Source organism: Phocoena phocoena, chromosome 3, assembly GCF_963924675.1.
Source record: "Phocoena phocoena chromosome 3, mPhoPho1.1, whole genome shotgun sequence".
NCBI lineage: Eukaryota > Metazoa > Chordata > Mammalia > Artiodactyla > Phocoenidae > Phocoena > Phocoena phocoena.
This window is the reverse complement of record NC_089221.1, coordinates 173,134,272-173,152,808: the sequence shown is the minus strand read 5'-3', so window position 1 is coordinate 173,152,808 and position 18,537 is coordinate 173,134,272. Positions and strand designations below refer to the sequence as shown.

The window sequence follows — 18,537 nt, the reverse complement described above, 5'->3', positions numbered from 1 at the left end:
GGGCACTTTACCACAGTGTAACTCTTGTGGTATGATTATTGCCGTCAGCGATGTAGTCAGGACCATCGTGTCTCTGGGGTCTCTCTCTGCCACACCTCTCTGCCTCTGTTTCCCACCCCACCAGCCTCCCCATTCCTCCACGCGCTCACACCCAGCCGTGCCCACCGGCTCCAGCGGCCAAATGGCCAGGCGGATGGCCGGGGGTGTGTGATTAGGGAACTGGCTGGGGCTGAGGTCCCTGGGGCGTGTAGGGACGGGGAGGACAGGCCACGAGTCCAGAGCACACTGGGGCCACCCCAGCGACCACATGCAGAACACGACGCGCACGGATCCGCAGACGCGCTCCCTTTGGCTCACCGGCCAGTCCCCCAAACGCACGGCGACACCTCGAACTCACAGCCACCAGCCCGGCTCCCGGGTCGTGCCCCCGCCCCCGACCAGCTGCCGCCCACATCGCGCGCGACAGTGCCCCGCGCCCCGCCGTCCCCGCGCCCCGCCCCGGCCGGCCCGCCCCGCCCCGCCCCGCCCGCAGCCCGCGGGACCTTTATAGGGCGCGCCGGCCGCGCGCTGGAAGTGGTGCCGCCGCCGCCCTCCCTGCAGCCCGCCCGCCCGCCCGCCCGCCGCCCGCGCGTCCGACGCGGGGGCCGCCGCCGTGTCTGCGTCCGCCATGCGTCCCGGGGCGCCGGGGCCACTGTGGCCGCTGCCCTGGGGGGCCCTGGCGTGGGCCGTGGGCTTCGTTGGCTCCGTGGGCTCTGGGGACCCCGCGCCCGGTGAGTGGGGCGGCCGGAAGGGGCGGGCGGGGCGGGCCACCCACGTGGGCCTGCCCGGAATGCGGGCCTGGGGGCGAGGTCGGGGGGCGCGGCGGCGGTGGCCGACCGCGGTGACCCGTGGTGACCCGTGGCCGCTGCAGGTTGAATCTGGGAGGGCTTGAGGCTCCCCTCCCCCAGCCCCAAAAGGCCCCAAGGAGGGTCACCAGGAGGTCAGGAGAGCAGATGGGACTCCTGCACAATTTATTTATCAAGAATCTAGTCACAAGAGCTGCTGACAGTTATTGGGCGCCTAGTGTCTGCCTCTTCCGTCCTGGAATCCATGCAACAGCCCAGTAGTGTGGGCACTCTTCTGCCCGGTTTCCAGGTGGGGAAACTGAGGCACAGGGTCACACAGCTTTCAAGTGGCAAAGCGGGGATTTGAACCTCGACCATCCGGGTCCCAATGCTCCAGAAAGGCAGGGCTGGGTGGCTGGACTCAGGACCTCCAGCTGGGGTCTCAGATTTTCCCTGGGTCTGGTTCAGGCAGACAGGTCATTGGAATCTCACACCTGCCACTTGCGGAAGTGCCGGGGAAGTCACATCCCCACTCCTGGCCTCAGTTTCCCCTTTTATACGGGGTGCCAATGTGCTGGGCTTCCCAGAGCTGGTCCCTGGGAGGCGCTCAGCACAGAGCCTGGGAGCTCCATGGAATGGGGGCCGTGGCGGCCACCCCCGCCCCCACTTAACGGTGCAGAAACCGAGGGCCATCTGCCCCCCACCCCACCCTGCAGCCCCACCCCAGCCCCGCAGTGAGGGGAGAGCCAAGCCCCCTCCCCGAAGGCCGCATCCCCGGGGAGACAGTGAGCTCATGCGAGGGGAATGTTCCCGAGTTGGAGTGAGTAAGAGGCGGGCCAGGCGAGGGGGGGCTGCTGGGCGAGGGGGCTCCGCGTGCCCTCGGGCGCTGTCTAGACAGAGGGCAGAGGCGGGAGAGGCGGCTCCAGGGCCCGCTGACCCTGACACGTCCAGCTCCGGGCTTTTGCCTGCTCGGGCAGGATGCCAGGCCCGGGCTGGGGGCCTGGACCCAGGGGGGAGAGGTTCCCAGGAGGGGGGTGGGGTGGGTGCTGGAGCAGTGTTGGGGCTGGAGCCCAGAGAGGAAGGGTCCCCAAAGAATCTGCAGCCAGGGTGGGGACACCTGTGCGGTTCTCTGCCCCTCCTTCCCAGGTCAGGGGCAGATCATCCCCTCCATAATTACTGAGCACCAATGTATGCATCGCCATGGGCCGGCAGCTGGCTGGAAGGCCAAGGCCGGGGTGTGGGGAGGGGCACCGGAGGGTGCCTCTGGCCACGTGGGAACTGGCCCGCTTGTCCGCAGGTGGTGTCTGCTGGCTCCAGCAGGGCCGAGAGGCCACCTGCAGCCTGGTGCTGAGGACGGACGTGAGCCAGGCTGAGTGCTGTGCGTCTGGTAACATCGACACGGCCTGGTCCAACTTCACGCACCCGGGGAACAAGATCAGCCTCCTGGGCTTCCTGGGCCTCGTCCACTGCCTCCCCTGCAAAGGTGAGACCCTGGGTGTCGGCCGCAGGCCAGGGTCACAGGGTCAGAGGTGGGACAGCCGAGAGTGAGCCCCCCGTCTTGGGGGCAGGCAGAAGCTTGAGGCTGCCCGGCACGGGGATCCCAGGCTCAGAGAGGGGTTGCGGGCCTTCAGGCTCCCAGCTTAGCCACCTGCAGGTGAAGGTTCAGGAAGCTCCAAGGAGTCCCCAGTTTGGATTCCAGCCCCTAGGCCCTTGCTCACGAGGAGCCCTCCGCCAGGGTGGCCTTTCCCACTTGCCCTGCACCTGGTGGATGTGCTCACACCTAGCTCCTAGGAAGGTGGATTTTCCCCGACTGGCCATTAGGGTTCGTGACCCCACACTCAGTGTTCCCAGACACTTATCTGCCCTTGACCCCGCAGATTCCAGGGTCTGGGGTTGGGCTTAGCTGTGGTTAAACAGCTGCATGTTAAACAAGCGTGTGCCTCTGCACCACGCTCTGCGAAATGCTGCCTCCCCCATCAGACTAGGGGCTCTCTGAAGGCAGAATGAGTGAATGACTAAGTCAAGACATCGTCTCTGCCCTGGAGAAGGGGTTGGGGACTTTCCCAGCCCCCTGTGCAAGGCTGAACCTGCAAGGACCCAGAGGGCGCAGGGGGGCATGACTTGAAGGAGGTGGGCTCTAGAGCCAGGGTGCTGGCAGATGATTAGGAGTTCGCCAGCTGGAAAAAGCATGGGGGAGAGCATCAGCAGAGACCATGGCCTGGGATCAGACCCTGGTGGGTGGAGTCAGGACAGGGGCACAGGGAGGAGGCTGGAGCTGAGGGCTGCAGACCTGCAGGCCAAACTGAGGAGCCTGACTGGCCGCTGGGATGTGATTAATCCCAGATCAGCCTGGCTGGGTGGTCCCAGACTCAACTGCCATGTGCCCTGGCTCCCTCCAGAAGCCCCTCTGGCTTCTGGGAGGAGGACAGACTTCAAAAAGTGCCTGGCCTGGTTATGAGACGGTCCAGGACCCCCTCCCCCCCCCCCGCCCCCTAACCTTGTCTGGCCTTGGGGACAGGAACTCAGCCCTGCCACTTCTGTTCTTGCTTGCGTGAAGCCACCCGGGAGAGCGTTTCCAGATGTGCGTGTGGGCGGGCAGCATGGGAGGCGCCCAGGTGCAGCCCACATGCCCTGGCACAGGGACTTGGGGCACGCCAGCTAGTCTCTTAGGAGCATCCATCATTTTCTGCTCACCCTGTAAGGTGGGTTTCCCCATCAGCCCCACTTTACACACAGGGAAACTGAAGCTGAAACATCAACTCGAGCTCAGAGACGGCCCTCCAGACCCACAAGCCACAGAGCTGGGGGGTCCATCGGGTCCGGCCTGGAGTTCTCACGCCGAAGTGCCCTGGCTGTCTCCAACTCACAGCTGTGACCGTTTCCCCCTTTTGTAAAATGACGACGAAACGGCACCACCTTGTGTGGGTAGATGGGAGGCTGCACTGGGCCTGGGAGGCCAGAAGCAGCCGTTAGCCGGGCCTGAGTGGGGGAGGGGATCTCAGAGAGAGACTTGTTTCCCTACCTGAGAAATGGGGCTGCGGGGGGCGGTAACCCTTGGTTCGGAGGGCTCGGGCTGTGGGAGGCCCCCTCCTCAGGAAATGAGCCTCAGACCAGGCCGACGCCCCGCCCTCCCTGACACCTCCTCCGGGGAGGTCCTGGCAGGCACGGGGAACAGACGCTGCCCGTCCTCCCCATACCCGCGCCTGGACGGGGTGGAGCCCCCCGCTCCCCCCGCGGGCTGACGCAGCCGATCCCCCGCCGGCCTTCCCAGAAACGCGCGTAAATCAGGGAACAGACGTCAGCCTGAGCGGGTGGCCCAGCTGCGGAGCGAGAGCTGGACCGGGGGCGGAAGCCCGTTCCTCCCGGACCCCCAGATTCCGGGCAGAGACCCCTCCCTCCCGCCCACACTGAGCCCCGCCCCCCGACAGAAGCCCGCCCCAGGAGCAGCGTCGAGTCCGTGTCCACCCGGGCCGTGGCTGAATCTCGTTCCTAACGGTCCCGCCCCCAGACCCCCAAATCAGTCTCCTCCCCTGTGGGCCCCGACTCCGGCCCGGCCTCTATCCCTCGGAACAGGGAGGGGGCGAGGGCGCGGGGGGCCCTGAGGACCTCCGGCCTCGGCCACGCGCCCCAGCCCACATGTGTGTGTCCTCTGTCCACAGATTCGTGCGAGGGCGTGGCGTGCGGCCCAGGCAAGGCCTGCCGCATGCTGGGGGGCCGTCCGCGCTGCGAGTGCGCGCCCGACTGCTCGGGGCTCCCAGCGCGCCTTCAGGTCTGCGGCTCGGACGGCGCCACCTACCGCGACGAGTGCGAATTGCGCGCCGCGCGCTGCCGCGGCCACCCAGACCTGCGCGTCATGTACCGGGGCCGCTGCCGCAGTACGTAGGGGCGGGGGCCTGGGGGAGGGGCGGGGCCGCCGGGCCTGAGCATCCTGTAAGGCCGCTGCCGCAACGCGCGGGGGCGTGGTCTTGGCAGGAAGGGGCGGGGTCTGAAATCCAGGGTGTCCTATTATGTCTTACGGATTTGGGCGGGCTAGGCGGGGTGGCACCCCACCCACCAGCCCTGCTCCCAGGCCTTGTGCTAGGCGGGGCTTAGATGGGAGCTCGTGGGCGGGGCCTAGCGGAGGGAGTCTATTGTCCCGCGAGAGTGTCACTGGATTAGGTCTTTTGTGGGGTCATGAATGCGAAAGAGTTGGGTGCAGGTTTGGAAAGGGGATTCTGGGGCTCATATGGGGTGAGAGATACGAGTGTGTGTCAGAGAAGCTTACTGGTGCAATCAAAGGGGGGAGGGATTGAGAGTGGATCTGGAGTGTGGGCGCGGTTCGTGGAAGGGGTGTGGCTTCTGGTGCAACCAGGGGGCCGCGTCTGAGGGTCGGACCCTGAGGGCGGGCTCGCGGCGGGCGCGGGGCCTGTGGCCCAGGTTAGGAGGAGCGCCCCTGACCCTCCCCGACGCCCCACCGGCAGAATCGTGCGCGCACGTTGTGTGCCTGCGGCCGCAGTCATGCGTGGTGGACCAGACCGGCAGCGCGCACTGCGTGGTGTGCCGCGCGGCGCCCTGCCCCGCGCCCTCCAGCCCCGGCCAGGAGCTCTGTGGCAACAACAACGTCACCTACATGTCCTCGTGCCACCTCCGCCAGGCCACCTGCTTTCTGGGCCGCTCCATCGGCGTGCGCCACCCGGGCAGTTGTGCAGGTGCGGCGAGGGGCGGGGAGCAGCGGCGGGGTCTAGCCCCCAGCCCCTCTCCGCGCCCGCATTTCTCTTTTGGTCCCTCCCACTCTGCAGGCACCCCCGAGCCGCTAGATGCTGAGTCGGAGGAGGACGAGGAGAACTTTGTGTGAGCCTGAGGGACCGGCCTGGGCCTGGCGTTCAAGGCAGCCCCGTTTTATTTATTGCCACAGCAGAGTCTAATTTATGTCCCACGGACACTCCTCAGAGTCTGGACCGGGACCATTTTGGGAGCCCTGTTGCCCCCCGACGATACCTTGGAAGGACTGGGGGAAGGAGGCCTGGGAGCAGGGCTGGTGGGTGGGGTGCCACCCCAGACCTAGGTACCCTACTGCCCAGGAGGACCCCACGCTTCTCCTTCCTCGTGGATAACTCTATTCATTGTCGCTGCCACCGAGAGGGCTGGGGACTTCCTGCCAGCAATTAATGAAGAGGCACCCTGGCCTCTATTGATAGAACAGGGACCAGGGGGTGAGAGGGGATCCACGGCCTGGGTGTGTAGAGATGAGCCTCAGAACATGCCCAGACCCCAGACAGGCCAAGGAAGCAACCACTGTCCCCCACCAGCCCCAGGGTAACCAAGGGGCTTACCTTCCCTCTCCCTCCAGCTCCCAGTGTGTTCTGTGAAGACCCCTGAGAAAAGCCCAGCTTGTCCCCAGGGACAGGGTGCCATCTGGGCCTCTGGACACAGGACTTGGGCATGGAGAGGCCGTATCTGCCCAGAACAGGGCACCATGTCCGGTGGTGCCCGGCCCCCTTAGGGTGGGACCCGGTGGGGTCCCTGCTCACCCACTGGCCCAGGATGGAGAATAGACACCAAGACCCACTGCACACCTGGCATCCTGGAGCCGTGTGTCTGAGGGGCACCCCAGTGCCTGCTGCCCCGTGCACAAGTGAGGTCCAGACCCGGGACCCTCTGTCCCCCGCATCCTGCCCTGGCCACGCCTCTAAGCCCTGTTCCCAGCTGAGCCCCCGCTGCCTGCCAGCTGGGTTCCCTCCATCTTCCTGGGCTGTTGCTCTTTGTCACCTCCCTGTGCCTGTGTGTAGACTGGAGGTTCAGACCAGGGTGGGGGCCCAGCGGGGCAGGAGCCCAACTCCCCGAGTTTGGAGCGAGGAGCACAGGGCAGTGGGGCTCGTCCGTGTCCCTTCCCAGCCTCCAGGAAGTGCCTTACCTGTGACACCTGGAAAAGTGCCCTTGAGCAGTGGGTTCGCCCGAGCCCCCGACAAGGCAACCTCCCCCGCCCTGGGGTCCTGCCTCACCTGCCAAAGAAATAAACACTGAAAAAGCCACTTTGGATGTCCAGGCCTCGGTTTGCCCGCCACCTCTCTGAGCCTCTGCGCCGCCCACTTTGGTAGGGGGTTACCAGCCTGGGTCCTGGGGTGCTGTGATGCTGGTGCATAGTGTGTTCTGGAAGCATCCAGCGCAGAAACACAGGTGTATGTCCTTGGGGCGGCCACTGCCCGACTCGGGGCCTCAGTGCCCACCTTCAGGCGGTGGGCGGCAGCCGAGGTAGAACTGGGCAGGTGGGGTGAGGGTGGGTGGGAGAGTCTTGGCCTTTATGGGGCAGGGGAGGGGAAGAGGGGGGTCAAGATGGCTTAGGGCAGCCCCAAGAGGCCACCTGGTTTAGGGTCCAGAAACGGAGGCCTGGCCTGGAAGGGTTGGAGGTACCATAGTGACAGTAACACGATTAGTAAAAGTACCAGCTGGGACTCGCCCAGCCTTGCCGCCAGCCGGGCACCATTCACTCAAAGCTCTTTTCAGAGGGTGAGCCAGGCCAACCTGAGACCCCACCCTGAGGACCAGAGACCCTACCCTCTCCCGGCCTCGGTTTCCCCATTTGTGTGGGGTTGGCTGGAGGGCAGAGGAGTGGTGGTCCAGGTAGGGACCAAGGCGGGGAGGCAGGGTGGGAAACTCCAGAGGGGTCAGCGCGGGGAGGGTGTGGGAGGGTGGAGAGGGGCCCAGGTCCTATGGCTCAAGGTCCCTCCGGGAGGGAGTGGTGGAACTGGACCCTCGGCCACGCTGAGGCCAAGGAGAAGCTCAAAGATGTGCATGGACCCTGGAGGCAGACCATCGTGTCTGGTGAGCCAGTTAACACTTTATTGTGTTATTTTGCCCTTTTTGTTTGGAACTGATTCCCCCCTATCCCACCTGCCATCCCACACACACCAGGCTTCCTGGGGTTTGGGGGCCCGTGGACCCTCTGCCCCAGCCACGGAATTTTCCAGGCCGGAGCTAACCTCATCTTGTGCGCTGCTGTGGTTCAGGCAACTCCTGCTGGGCCCCCAGTGGTCCTGGGTGGGGGGCTGGGCTGGGGGCCGTGCGGGCCCCGCCGAACCACATCCCAGATCCAGGTCACAAAGGCGGACACCAGTGTGTACACATCGGGGGTCTTGGGGTTGCCGCACCAGAAGCCGGAGAAGGAGATGACGCCATGGGCCTGATTTCTGCAAACCAGGGGCCCCCCAGAGTCTGCCTGGAGGTGGAGGCAAAGGTGAGGCCAGGGGTCCCTCTCTGGGCCTCACTTTCCTTAAAGGAGCTCATACGGGTGAATGTGAGAAGGACCCTCCCTGCCTCAAAATCCTTCCATGGCTCCCTAGAGCTTTTACAGCAAAGACTAAGCTCCTCACCTCAGCCTTTAAGGCCTAGAGGATCCAGCCCCCACCCACCTGTCTGCCCTCCTCTCCCCCGACTTGCTTGGTTTCAGCCATGCCAGCCTACCTTGCTCTTCCTGCAGCAAACCAAGCTCCAACCTCTAGGCTTTTGCATATTCTTGAGACCCGTTACTGCCCTCTGCTGGACACTGCTTGTATAAATACACAAGTCGGCAGCACCTTGTGCAGTGCACAACTTGCGCAGCTGTACACAGCAGCTCTGTGACTGGTCTCTCTGCCTGGCATGCCTCCCCTCAGATCTTCTCAAGGCCCCTCCAACTCTCAAAAGTACTTTCCTCAGAGAGACCTCCCGGAATACTCACCGTAAAACTCCTGCTTCCTCCTCTCCCCTCACCCCCCCACACCTATCACCCTAATTGTCACCTGGAATCAGCTCTGACCCTAAGAAGTAGGTCCTATTTGTGTGACAGTTTTACAGATGGAGAAAGTGAGGTCCCGAGAAGTGAGGTGACTTTTCTAAGACCACACATCTGGGAAGTGGCTCAGTCTGGACGTGGACCCAGGCAGTTGGGCTCCAGAATCTGAACCACTGCACTCTCATGGCTGGAACAAAAGACACCGCCCCCCACCCCCACCCCACACCTGGGCTGAGTTTCTTCCTTGGCACCGGGGCCAAATTTGCCATTAATCCATACAAGGGCTTAGGAGCAGGAGCTTCTTCCTTGAGATCTGGACCTTGCTTTTTTTTTTTTGACACTGCTTTTAAAGACACAGATCTGTAGCTGTTTGTGCAGTGCGCAACCTGCACAGCCATACACGGCATCCCTGTGACCCTGGGCAAATCCGCGCCCTTCCAGGGCCTTAGGCGAGGCCCATCTGGTCAAAGGTGACCTGGGACTTAGTTCCCAAGGCTCTGCCCAGCTCTGACCCTCTCTGTGGGCCTCAGTTTCCCCACGCGGTAAGCAGGCAGGACAGAGACTGAGTGTCTCACCGAGCAGAAGCCACGTCGCTGGCGGTCCCCACTGCGGGTGCAGAGCATGGCAGGGCTCAGCTGCCCGTTCCAGGAGCTGTTGCAGATGTCCAGGTCCAGCACGCGGACCTCGGCCTCCATCAACACAGGCGGCGGCTCCTCGAAGTTGGACACGGAGCCCCAGCCGGCCACCTTGCACCGTGCCCCGGCCTTGGGTGGCCTCTGTGGCAGCCCCAGCAGCCCCACTGCAGGACCCAGGATGGCAGAGCTGTTCAGCTGCAGGGGGAGCAATGAGGTTAGCCCCCCGCCCCCCGCCACCGCAGCCACCCACCACTGCTCCTGCCTGTTTACCTTTCTGGGTTTCTTCTTGGCTTCATGGAGAAAAGTCAGTGGCAGCCGTCATTAGGCTGTCGGAAGGCTACCACGTGCCGCCGCCCGTCAGGCCTCAACTGCCTCAGACCAGGACTCTGGTCTTCCCCAGCCTCCAGTCTCAACCCCTCAGCTGCCCAAAGGGTCTTTCTAACGAGCCTCTCCTTCCCTGCTCTGAGCACGGGTGCTCACAGGATCCCAACAGCTGATTTTAAACAAATCAGGCCATCGTGGGGCGGGGGGGGCCTGGGACCCGCGTCTGGCCCTCGTCCCCCACGCAGCGTCTCACCCGCAGCAGACAGATGTCACTGGTGTGGGTGGCCGGATGGTAGTCGGGGTGCATGAAGACAGCCGAGATGCTGAACACCTGCTGCGTGGCCTCTGCGGCGTGCAGGTCGTGGGCCCCTAGCACCACCAGGCCTGTTTGGGGGTCTCTGCGGGGTGGGGAGGGTGGTTGTGAGCGAGGCTGGGGTGAGGGCCACCCGGCACGGGGTGGGGTCTCTCCCCACCTGCCGAGCAAATCCATGTCATCCTCACGCCAGCCCGTGATAATAAGCGTCACGTTTATTACCGTTCCACCTCAATTATGGTATTAACTCCAATCGCGGCAATATGAACTTAATTTAATTTTTTTTGGCCACGCCGCGTGACCTGCAGAATCCTAGTTCCCCGACCAGGGATTGAACTCGCTCCCCCTGCAGAGAGACCATGAAGTCCTAACGACTGGACCACCAGGGAATTCCCACTGCAGTACTTTTTAAAAGAAATTTAATTAATTAATTTTTGGCTGCATTGGGTCTTCGTTGCTGCGCTCGGGCTTTCTCTAGTTTCAGCAAGCAGGGGCTACACTTCGTTGGGGTGCCCGCGGGCTTCTCATTGCGGTGGCTTCCCTTGTTGCGAAGCACGGGCTCTAGGCACGCGGGCTCAGTAGTTGTGGCTCGTGGGTTCTAGAGCGCAGGCTCAGTAGTTGTGGCGCCCGGGCTTAGTTGCTCCGCGGCCTGTGGGATCTTCCTGGACCAGGGCTTGAACCCGTGTCCCCTGCATTGGCAGGCGGATTCTTAACCACTGCGCCACCAGGGAAGCCCCGGCAATATTAATTTTAATACTTATAAAAACATACTTAGAATGAATATAATACGCATTATATTTCTTCTAATTCCCACCTCGATTATAGTATTGCCTCCAATAATTTCAATATGAATGTTAGTAGTCGTTATAACAATATGCTCAGGACAAGCATAACGGTTATAACATCGGCTTATGGTCACGGCTGCTGCTCGTTCCCTACTTCTCCTGCCGCCCCCCCATCCCTGATAAACTCCCCAGCTGAGAGGCCTGTCTGCACGAGCCCTCACCCCACCCACACCAGGGCACCCCCTCATCCTGGCTCACCTGTCTGTGAAGCAGTGGGCGGCCGACACAACCCAGCGGGTCTGCAGCAGGAAGCCCCCGCAGTGGTGCTGGCCCTGGAAACTCACGGACGCCATGTAGGGCCGGGAGTGGGGGGTCACCTTGTGGCCCCCGATGATTCGGGATGCCCAGGAGCCTGCAGGCAGGGTGGGCAGCGAGTCAGGGACGGGGCAGTGTGGGGTAGGGGTCAGGCTGGGCGGGATAGGCAGACACAGAGATGCCCAGAGAAGGCCGTGGAGTTTGCCAGGAGAGGGGCCGGGTGCACTAAAAGCTGGGCCCGGGCCTGGCCGAGACCCCAGCTGGGCCTCATGCCCGCTTCCCAGCTGAGACCCGAGAGGAACAGCCATGCAGGGGGCTGAGTAACTGACTACGTGGTGCTACCTGGAGCTTCCTGGGTGGGGTCCCTGTACGGGGCTCTGACGGGCTTGGTTGGGCTACTCGGGGGTCCTCACCTGGGGGCCTCATGGGCAGCATCTGGAAGGCGGTCAGAGTCAGCAGCAGGCAGGCCCAGCTCCCCTCCCCGGGCCTCATGGCTGCTGCAGGTCAGCCTCTCCCTGGAGAGCTCTGCGGGCTGTGGTCCACCCACCGCCCAACGGCCCGGAAATGGGGAACTGGGCTGTGGCCTGTGGTCAGAGCCCCCACCAGCCCAGTTCTGAGCCAGTGCTTCGGAAAGTCTGATGACTGTCCTGCATCCGGGTCGTTGATGATAATCGTAATGTCACGGGAAGCCAGGAGCCAGGGCAGCGGAGTGGGCACGGGGGCTCTGGGGGGCTCCTGGCTCTGCCAAGTCATGTGACCCCAGAGGTCCCTAATGCGTGCCATGCCCCGGTTTACCCAGCATCTCCCAGGTATGCAGTTGGCAGCACAACAGCCCTCGCTGCCCCTCAGGGCTGGGGACCAGCTCTCCAGCTGAAGGGGGTCGGTCCGGGTCCAGCCCTGCCCGTCACTGCCTCAAACCTCAGTTTCCCCATCTGCTACCCCAGCCTCCAGAAAGCCTTGTGACTGCTGCTGCCTTTGTTGCCTGTATTGAGGTATTGAGTGCCTACGGCATTACCAGCCTCCAGTAAGTGCCGGAGATGGAGCCCAATGTGACAAAGGCACCCACCCTCGCGGTGCTGGCGTTTCTCGGGGTTGTGGGTACGGATGAGGTGATCTGCTTTCATGGCTGAAGCACAGGCTCTGGTGGCCAGAGAACAGCGAGCTTGTCAGGTCAGTTCAGGGCCTTGAAGGCGGGGGCTTCTCCTGTGGGTACCGGGGAGCCATGGAGGCTTCAGAGCAGGGAAGGGGCAGCAGGGCCTTGGTGAGGGGCCACACACAGGGGACACACAGGTCAGAGGCCCTGTGCTGCCTTGCGGAGGCTTTGCTGAGACCCCGTGCCCGTCCGCCATCAGTCACTAAAGTGGAGACGCAGAGGGACATCTGGGAGGCAGGGGACCCCGCACAGCATGGAGGAGAGCGACTGGGGCTAGGGGTGGCCCTGTGCAGAGAGGGGGCCAGTGTCACAGGAAGGGGAACGGAGGCTCAGTGGCCGCTGCTCACAGTAGGCTCACCCCACACATGCCTCGGAGGCACAGAGGGTACCTCGCCAGAACGCAGTGCCCAGCCCGGAGGACCAGGGTGGGCTCCATCAGTGCCGGGGCGGGGGAGGGTGGTCCTCCCAGCCCATCACTCAGCATTGCGACAAGGGTGTGAGGGCGTGGGATGGACGGAGAAGGTGAGGTGGAGCTGGAGGTGGGAGAGACCCAGTGGCAGAGACATGGAAGAGAGGCAGAGACAGAGAGATAGACACAGAGACAGAGGGAGACGTAGAGGCAGGACAGGACTCCAACATGGGCCTCCCGGGGCTAAATCCAGGTGTGGGCAGGGCCGGTCCTGCCGGAGCCTCCAGGGGAGCATCGGTTCCCGCCTTTTCCAGCTTCCAGAGGCGCTGCATCCCTGGCTCGTGGCCCCTCCTGCATCCTCACAGCCAGCAGCGCAGCATCTCCCGTCTCTCTCTGCGTCTGACCCTCCCGCCTCCCTCTTATAAGGACGCTGTGATGACGCTGGGCCCCCAGGAATCCAGAGTCGACCCCATCTCTCTTAACTCAATCCCACCTGCAAGGTCCCTTCTGCCCCATCAGGTGACATACCCACAGGTCCCAGGATCAGGATGCGGAGGCTGTGGGGCCGTATTTAGCCAACCTCAGTCCCCTGTGTTAATTAGTTTGCTATGTTGTTATCACACCCATTTCACAGACAAGGAAACTGAGGCACAGCCTTGAAAGCTGCAGGGTGGGGGTAGAACCAGCTGGTTTGGAAGGAACCGGCCGTGCTGGCATGCAGACTCCTAGATCTCAGCCCGGATAGGCCCACTGATCAGGTAAGAGAAGGTCATTCTAAGCCACTAAGTTTGCAGTGCTGTATTACTGCAGCTGCGGGAAACCATCAGGCCCTGAACATGGAGGAAAGTGGGAAACGTCCATGCGAAAGTCGTTTCCGGGGTCTCGGCCAGAGCTGGACCCCGCATTTCCCTCGGAAGTCAATGCAGGCGGTAGCAGATGATTCTTCGGGAGACTTCGGTGGCTCCTGTCCACTCTGGCTCCCTGGGGCTGTCCTGTCTCGTCTGTGCCCCAAGGCCTCAGTCACTTCCCCCAGCTACATGCCCCTGGGGGTTGGTATTACCCGAAGCTGCAGATGTGTGGAACTCATGCAGTCCTAGAGCAAACCAAGGCTGTCGGTACTGTTTCTGTCCCCATGGGGAAACAGAGGCACAGAAAGTTTAAGTACCTTGACTAAGGCTGCACAGCGAGGGGGAAATGGGGCCAGGGTTGCAGCCTCAGGCCAGCTCCTGTTGCCTCTGCCAAGGGCCGATTCTTCCCACAGCCCGTTGTATTTTCCTTCTTGTCTGGCAAGCAGTTATGAAACCAGCAACTGTCCTTCAAGGATCCAAGTAACCAAGTCCTGAGGAACGGACTGTGTGGAGCTCAGTGTTTCCACTTCCCAAAGTGAAGCCCAGAGAGTGGAGCTTGGCTGGTCTGGGGCTGCACAGCAGACGGTCTTGAACCCAGAACTCCGGGACTGTCATCCTTGAAGGGTCTTTCCACGGAGGATTTGGGTGGCTTTCCAAGTCAGAGCAACTCAACAATAATAATGTTGCTTCTGATGATGATGATAATAATAGCTCTCTTTACTGAACTCTTACTTTTGTTATTGATTTGTTAGAGCTCTTTACATATTGAGGAGATTAGCTCACAGTCAGTTCCTGAGCATCTGAGTGGGGTATGCATGCAGTCGGTGCTCATCACCCAGCCCTGAGTGGGGCATGCAGTCGGCGCTCAGAAAGTGCACAGCCTCTTCCCTAGCCCAAAGCAGCAGCAGAGGTTCAAGAAGTCAGGAGAGGTTATGGGGCTTGGTCAGGAGCCCCTGAGAATTTGAGAAAAGCTCAAAATCTTCCCAGGAAACCCCCCGGGCTCAGTGTTGGAGCCCAGGGACCCCACCCCACTTGGCCCCTGTGTGTCTCAGTGTCCTCATCTGTGAATAGGGTTGGTCCTTGGAATGGGGCATAGGCCCGGCAGGTGTCAGCTGGTGACGCTTTCCCTTACACCCCACACTTTACTTTTTAACCTCGTTAACTCACATTCCAAGGAAATCACTTCTTCTTTCTTTCTTTCTTCCTTTTTATTTTTTATTGTGTTTTGGCTGCACTGCATGGCATGTGTGATCTTAGTTCCCCCACCAGGTATCAAACCCGTGCCCCCTGCAATGGAAGCACAGAGTCTTAACCACTGGACCGCCAGGGAAGTCCCAGCTTCTTATTTCTTGAGTGGACGGCACTGCCTTAAAAGTAAACAGTCCAGGGCTTCCCTGGTGGCGCAGTGGTTGGGAGTCCGCCTGCCGATGCGGGGGGGCGTGGGTTCGTGCCCCGGTCCGGGAGGATCCCACGTGCCGCGGAGCCGCTGGGCCCGTGAGCCATGGCCGCTGAGCCTGCGCGTCCGGAGACTGTGCTCCGCAGCGGGAGAGGCCACAGCAGTGAGAGGCCCGCGTACCGCAAAAAAAAAAAAAAAAAAAAAGTAAACAGTCCAGGACTTCCCTGGTGGCATAGTCCTTAAGAATCCGCCTGCCATACATATAGCTGATTCATTTTGTTATACAGCAGAAACTAACACAACATTGTAAAGCAATTATACTCCAATAAAGATGTTAAAAAAAAAAAAAAAAAAGAATCCGCCTGCCAATGCAGGGAACACGGGTTTGATCTCTGGTGCAGGAAGATCCCATATGTCGCGGAGCAACTAAGCCCGTGCGCCACAACTACTGAGCCTGTGCTCTAGGGCCCGTGAGCCACAACTACTGAGCCTGTGTGCCTAGAGCCCGTACTCTGCAACAAGAGAAGCCACTGCGATGGGAAACCCACGCACTGCAACAAAGAGTACCCCCACTTGCCACAACTAGAGAAAGCTCAGGTGCAGCAACGAAGACCCAACGCAGCCAAAAATTAAAAACAAACAAACAAACAAACAAAAAAACAAAGGAAGCAAATAAATCTCTAAGAAAAACAGAATAAACAGCCCAATCCTGCATCCTGCATCCCAGCCAGGTTTCCTCTGGATGCCAGCCCTGGCCAGTGTGGGGTGGTGACAGACACCACTGCCCTTCACAGACTTTCTCCTGGACCCGCATCCAAAGGCCTGGCAGAGAACGGAGGAAGCGACAAGTAGGTGTGAGTGGCTGGCACGTGGGGGCCCTGAGCAAGCCCATTCCATGGATGGGTGAACTGAGGTGGCGGGCAGAGCGTCACCACTGCTGTCCACCTCGTCTGCCCTTGCAGCCTCCAGGATTTCCACAGGGGGAGGACGGGTGTGGGGATGCGGCTTGGCCACTGTTGTCTGGGCCTCGGTCTCCTCCTCTGGGAAACAGGTGACCCCAGAGCATCTCTGAGGGTGTGGCGAGATCTCAGCGGGGGGCTGGGTGCCCTGGGCGCCCCTCGTCTGCAAACTGGACGCCAGCGCCACTCTTCCTGCGGGGAACGTCAAAGGAGATGGAGAGAGGTATGCAGCCCTTCATTCCATGAGTGTTTATTGAGTGCCTGCTGTGTGCGGGCACTGCATGAGTGCAAGGGGGGGCAGGGAACACAGCAGCAGGAGGACACAGACCCCTGCCCTGGTGGAGAGACAGTGAATTGACATCGTCTGCAGCAGAATTAAGTGGGGAAAGAGTGACCGGAGTCGGCAAGAAGCATAGGGAGGGGGTAGGATTTTAGGGCAAGAAGGAAACCCAGGAACCTTGGTAGAGTGAGGAGGGGAATCCAGGAGGAGCCCAGGGTGGGTGCGGAGAAGGTGTCTGGACAGCCCAGCGGGGTGTGCGGCAGGGGCAGGGGAAGGAGTGGTGCTTTCATTGTTCACCTGGGCCTCGAGAGCCAGACTGCAGGGCACTGGGGAGCCATAGAAGGTGCTTGAGCAGGGCAGGTGGGGGCAGATCTTCTGGTGAGAGTGGAGAGGAGAGAGGAGGTGGGGAGATGGGGAGACTGTGGTTGAGCTGGAGTGGGGGACACAAGGCCTGAGCTAGAGTCAGGGCTGGGAGAGGTGAGGGGGTTTGCGACTCAGGGACAGGGGAGGAGTGGGCTCTTGGGGCCCACACAGAGCCCAGTGTCAGACCCCCCTGGAATCCAAGCACCCAGAGGATGTCCGGGAGCAGCCGGAGTTGCTGTAAATAAAGTTTTTTTTGTTTTTTTCTAAATAAATTTTATTTATTTATTTTATATTTACTTTTCACTGCATTGGGTCTTGGTTGCAGCGCGGGCTTTTCTCTAGTTGCAGTGAGCAGGGGCTACTCTTCGTTGCGGTGCGTGGGCTTCTCATTGCGGTGGCTTCTCTTGTTGCAGAGCACGGGCTCTAGGCACGCGGGCTTCAGTGGTTGCAGCACGTGGGCTCAGTAGTTGCGGCTCGTGGGTTCTAGAGCGCAGGCTCAGTAGTTCTGGCGCACGGGCTTAGTTGGTCCGCGGCATGTGGGATCTTCCTGCTCCAGGGATTGAACCGGTGTCTCCTACATTGGCAGGCGGATTCTTAACCACTGCGCCACCAGGGAAGTCCCTATAACTAAAGTTTTATTGGCACATGGCCACACGATGTGGCCATGTACTGCCTCCGGCCACTTTTGCACTGCAATGGCAGAGCTGAGTCCTTGCCACAGAGAGCGGCCGGCCCGCGATGTTGAAAATGTTTACCATCTGGCCCTTTACAGAAAAAGTTTGCCAACCCCTGAGCGAGTGTATGCTGGGCCCTGTTTCAAGTCCTTCGTGTATGTTCGCTCCGTCAACCCTTCCAGCAGCCCTAGGAGGTAGGGAAGTGAGGCTCAGAGAGGTTAAGAAACAGATCCAGCGTCACACAGCACCTACAGAGCTGAGCTGGAACTGGAACCCAGGCCCCCTGATGTTTCTGAGTCTCTTTCTTTGTTCTGTTTGCTAATTTATCTCATCGTTTTCCTGCTAAATGGGTACATGTTCATTGTAAAAGGAGGGTGCAAAGGTCTGTGAGAGGAAAGGCAGCCACGCCCTCCCCCGTCTGGGGTGCATCGTGCCCCATTTTTCTCCAGAGCTCATCCAAGCCTCTTTCCCTTTACACACCCATTTACTGAGCACCAGCTGAGCACAACAGTTTTACAGAAACCCTAAGGCCTTTGGAAGAACCTCCCTCTCTGCACCCCCCCTCCCCCACCCCATGGAATAAGTGTGTTCGGGGCCCGGTGGCTAGTGTCCTTCTAAGAACACGTTGGTGGGGACAGCTCCTGCCTCCCTCCTGCTCTGTGGGGTCTGCACAGATGAAGGATCCAAGATGGACAACAGGGAATCGAGGGGACGGCAGGGGAGCGAGTCGGCTCTTTCTGCTGCCTGAACCTGCTCCCCACCCTGGGGAGCCCCCCGTCTAGCCCAGGCTGGGCCTGACCCCAAACTCCAACCTGGGCATCCAGCTGCCCGACCAAGGCCCCTTTGTCATCTCCCAGGCCCCGTTCATGTCTGCATGTCCTTCTAGGAGCTCAGGCTGGAGAGGGGAACCCTGATGCCTGTCATCCCTCATCCCATCCCGTAGCAATCCTGCAGCCTCCCCCTTCAAGATCCATGCAGAATCCACCTGGTTCTCACGCTGGTCCAGCCTCTGCCATGTCCCTGGGGGCCCCAGTTCAGCCTTTTCTGGCCCCCAAGCCCCCCCCCGCCCCCTTAGCCCCTTTTCATCCACTCCCCACCTGGCAGCTCGAGCGGCCTTCACAGACGTAAACCGGGGTGACCCCTCTCCTGCTCTCAACTCTGCTGTGGCTCCCCAGTGCCCTCAAGACAAAGTCTAAGTTCTCCCTGCCCCCGCTACGGACCCTTCTCACTCTGAGCACGCAGGCCTGTTTGCCCCGTGGGAGCAGATTCAGTTCTTTAACCCTCATCCAACCGTAGGGCCGTCCCTAGAGCCCAGCCACTGCTCAGAAGACCAGCAATTGCTCTATTATGATTATTTCTCCTCAAACGGGCCTGGCTCGGTCCCACCGCCGGCCTTTTGCGCTTGCAGTGCCCGCTACCCTGATGCTCTTCCCCAGATACTCCCGCAGGCAGTCTGCGGGTCCTTCCGCCCGCAGTAGGGCCGTGGTCCTCGGAGCGGCCTCCTGGACT

The 18,537-nt window shown here is 61.2% G+C and overlaps 2 protein-coding genes across 2 annotated transcripts; one reads left to right on the top strand and one right to left on the bottom strand.

Moving 5' to 3' along the window:
- Positions 1-590: 590 nt before the first annotated feature.
- Positions 591-6,150, top strand: FSTL3 (follistatin like 3). The gene is made up of 5 exons (XM_065875218.1): positions 591-770; positions 2,122-2,307; positions 4,484-4,699; positions 5,285-5,512; positions 5,603-6,150. The coding sequence occupies exons 1-5, from the start codon at positions 668-670 to the stop codon at positions 5,656-5,658; spliced, it is 789 nt and encodes a 262-aa protein (XP_065731290.1). The 5' UTR covers positions 591-667; the 3' UTR covers positions 5,659-6,150.
- A 1,656-nt stretch (positions 6,151-7,806) lies between these two features.
- On the bottom strand, positions 7,807-11,438 carry PRSS57 (serine protease 57). Its single transcript, XM_065873882.1, has 5 exons — positions 11,360-11,438; positions 10,890-11,043; positions 9,787-9,931; positions 9,150-9,404; positions 7,807-8,019 (listed from the first exon to the last, which is right to left on the bottom strand). Exons 1-5 carry the CDS (start codon positions 11,436-11,438, stop codon positions 7,807-7,809), a joined length of 846 nt encoding a protein of 281 aa, XP_065729954.1.
- Between the last annotated feature and the right edge of the window lie 7,099 nt (positions 11,439-18,537).

Excerpts from the sequence above, each read along its gene's own strand:
- FSTL3 (XM_065875218.1), top strand. The coding sequence starts at position 668 with ATGCGTCCCGGGGCGCCGGGGCCACTGTGGCCGCTGCCCTGGGGGGCC. Across the intron at positions 771-2,121 it reads CTCTGGGGACCCCGCGCCCG|GTGGTGTCTGCTGGCTCCAG; the intron begins GTGAGTGGGGCG and ends GCTTGTCCGCAG. Across the intron at positions 4,700-5,284 it reads GTACCGGGGCCGCTGCCGCA|AATCGTGCGCGCACGTTGTG; the intron begins GTACGTAGGGGC and ends CCCCACCGGCAG.
- PRSS57 (XM_065873882.1), bottom strand. The coding sequence starts at position 11,438 with ATGAGGCCCGGGGAGGGGAGCTGGGCCTGCCTGCTGCTGACTCTGACC. Across the intron at positions 9,932-10,889 it reads GCCCACTGCTTCACAGACAG|AGACCCCCAAACAGGCCTGG; the intron begins GTGAGCCAGGAT and ends CCCACCCCGCAG. Across the intron at positions 8,020-9,149 it reads AGCGACGTGGCTTCTGCTCG|GCAGACTCTGGGGGGCCCCT; the intron begins GTGAGACACTCA and ends CTCCACCTCCAG.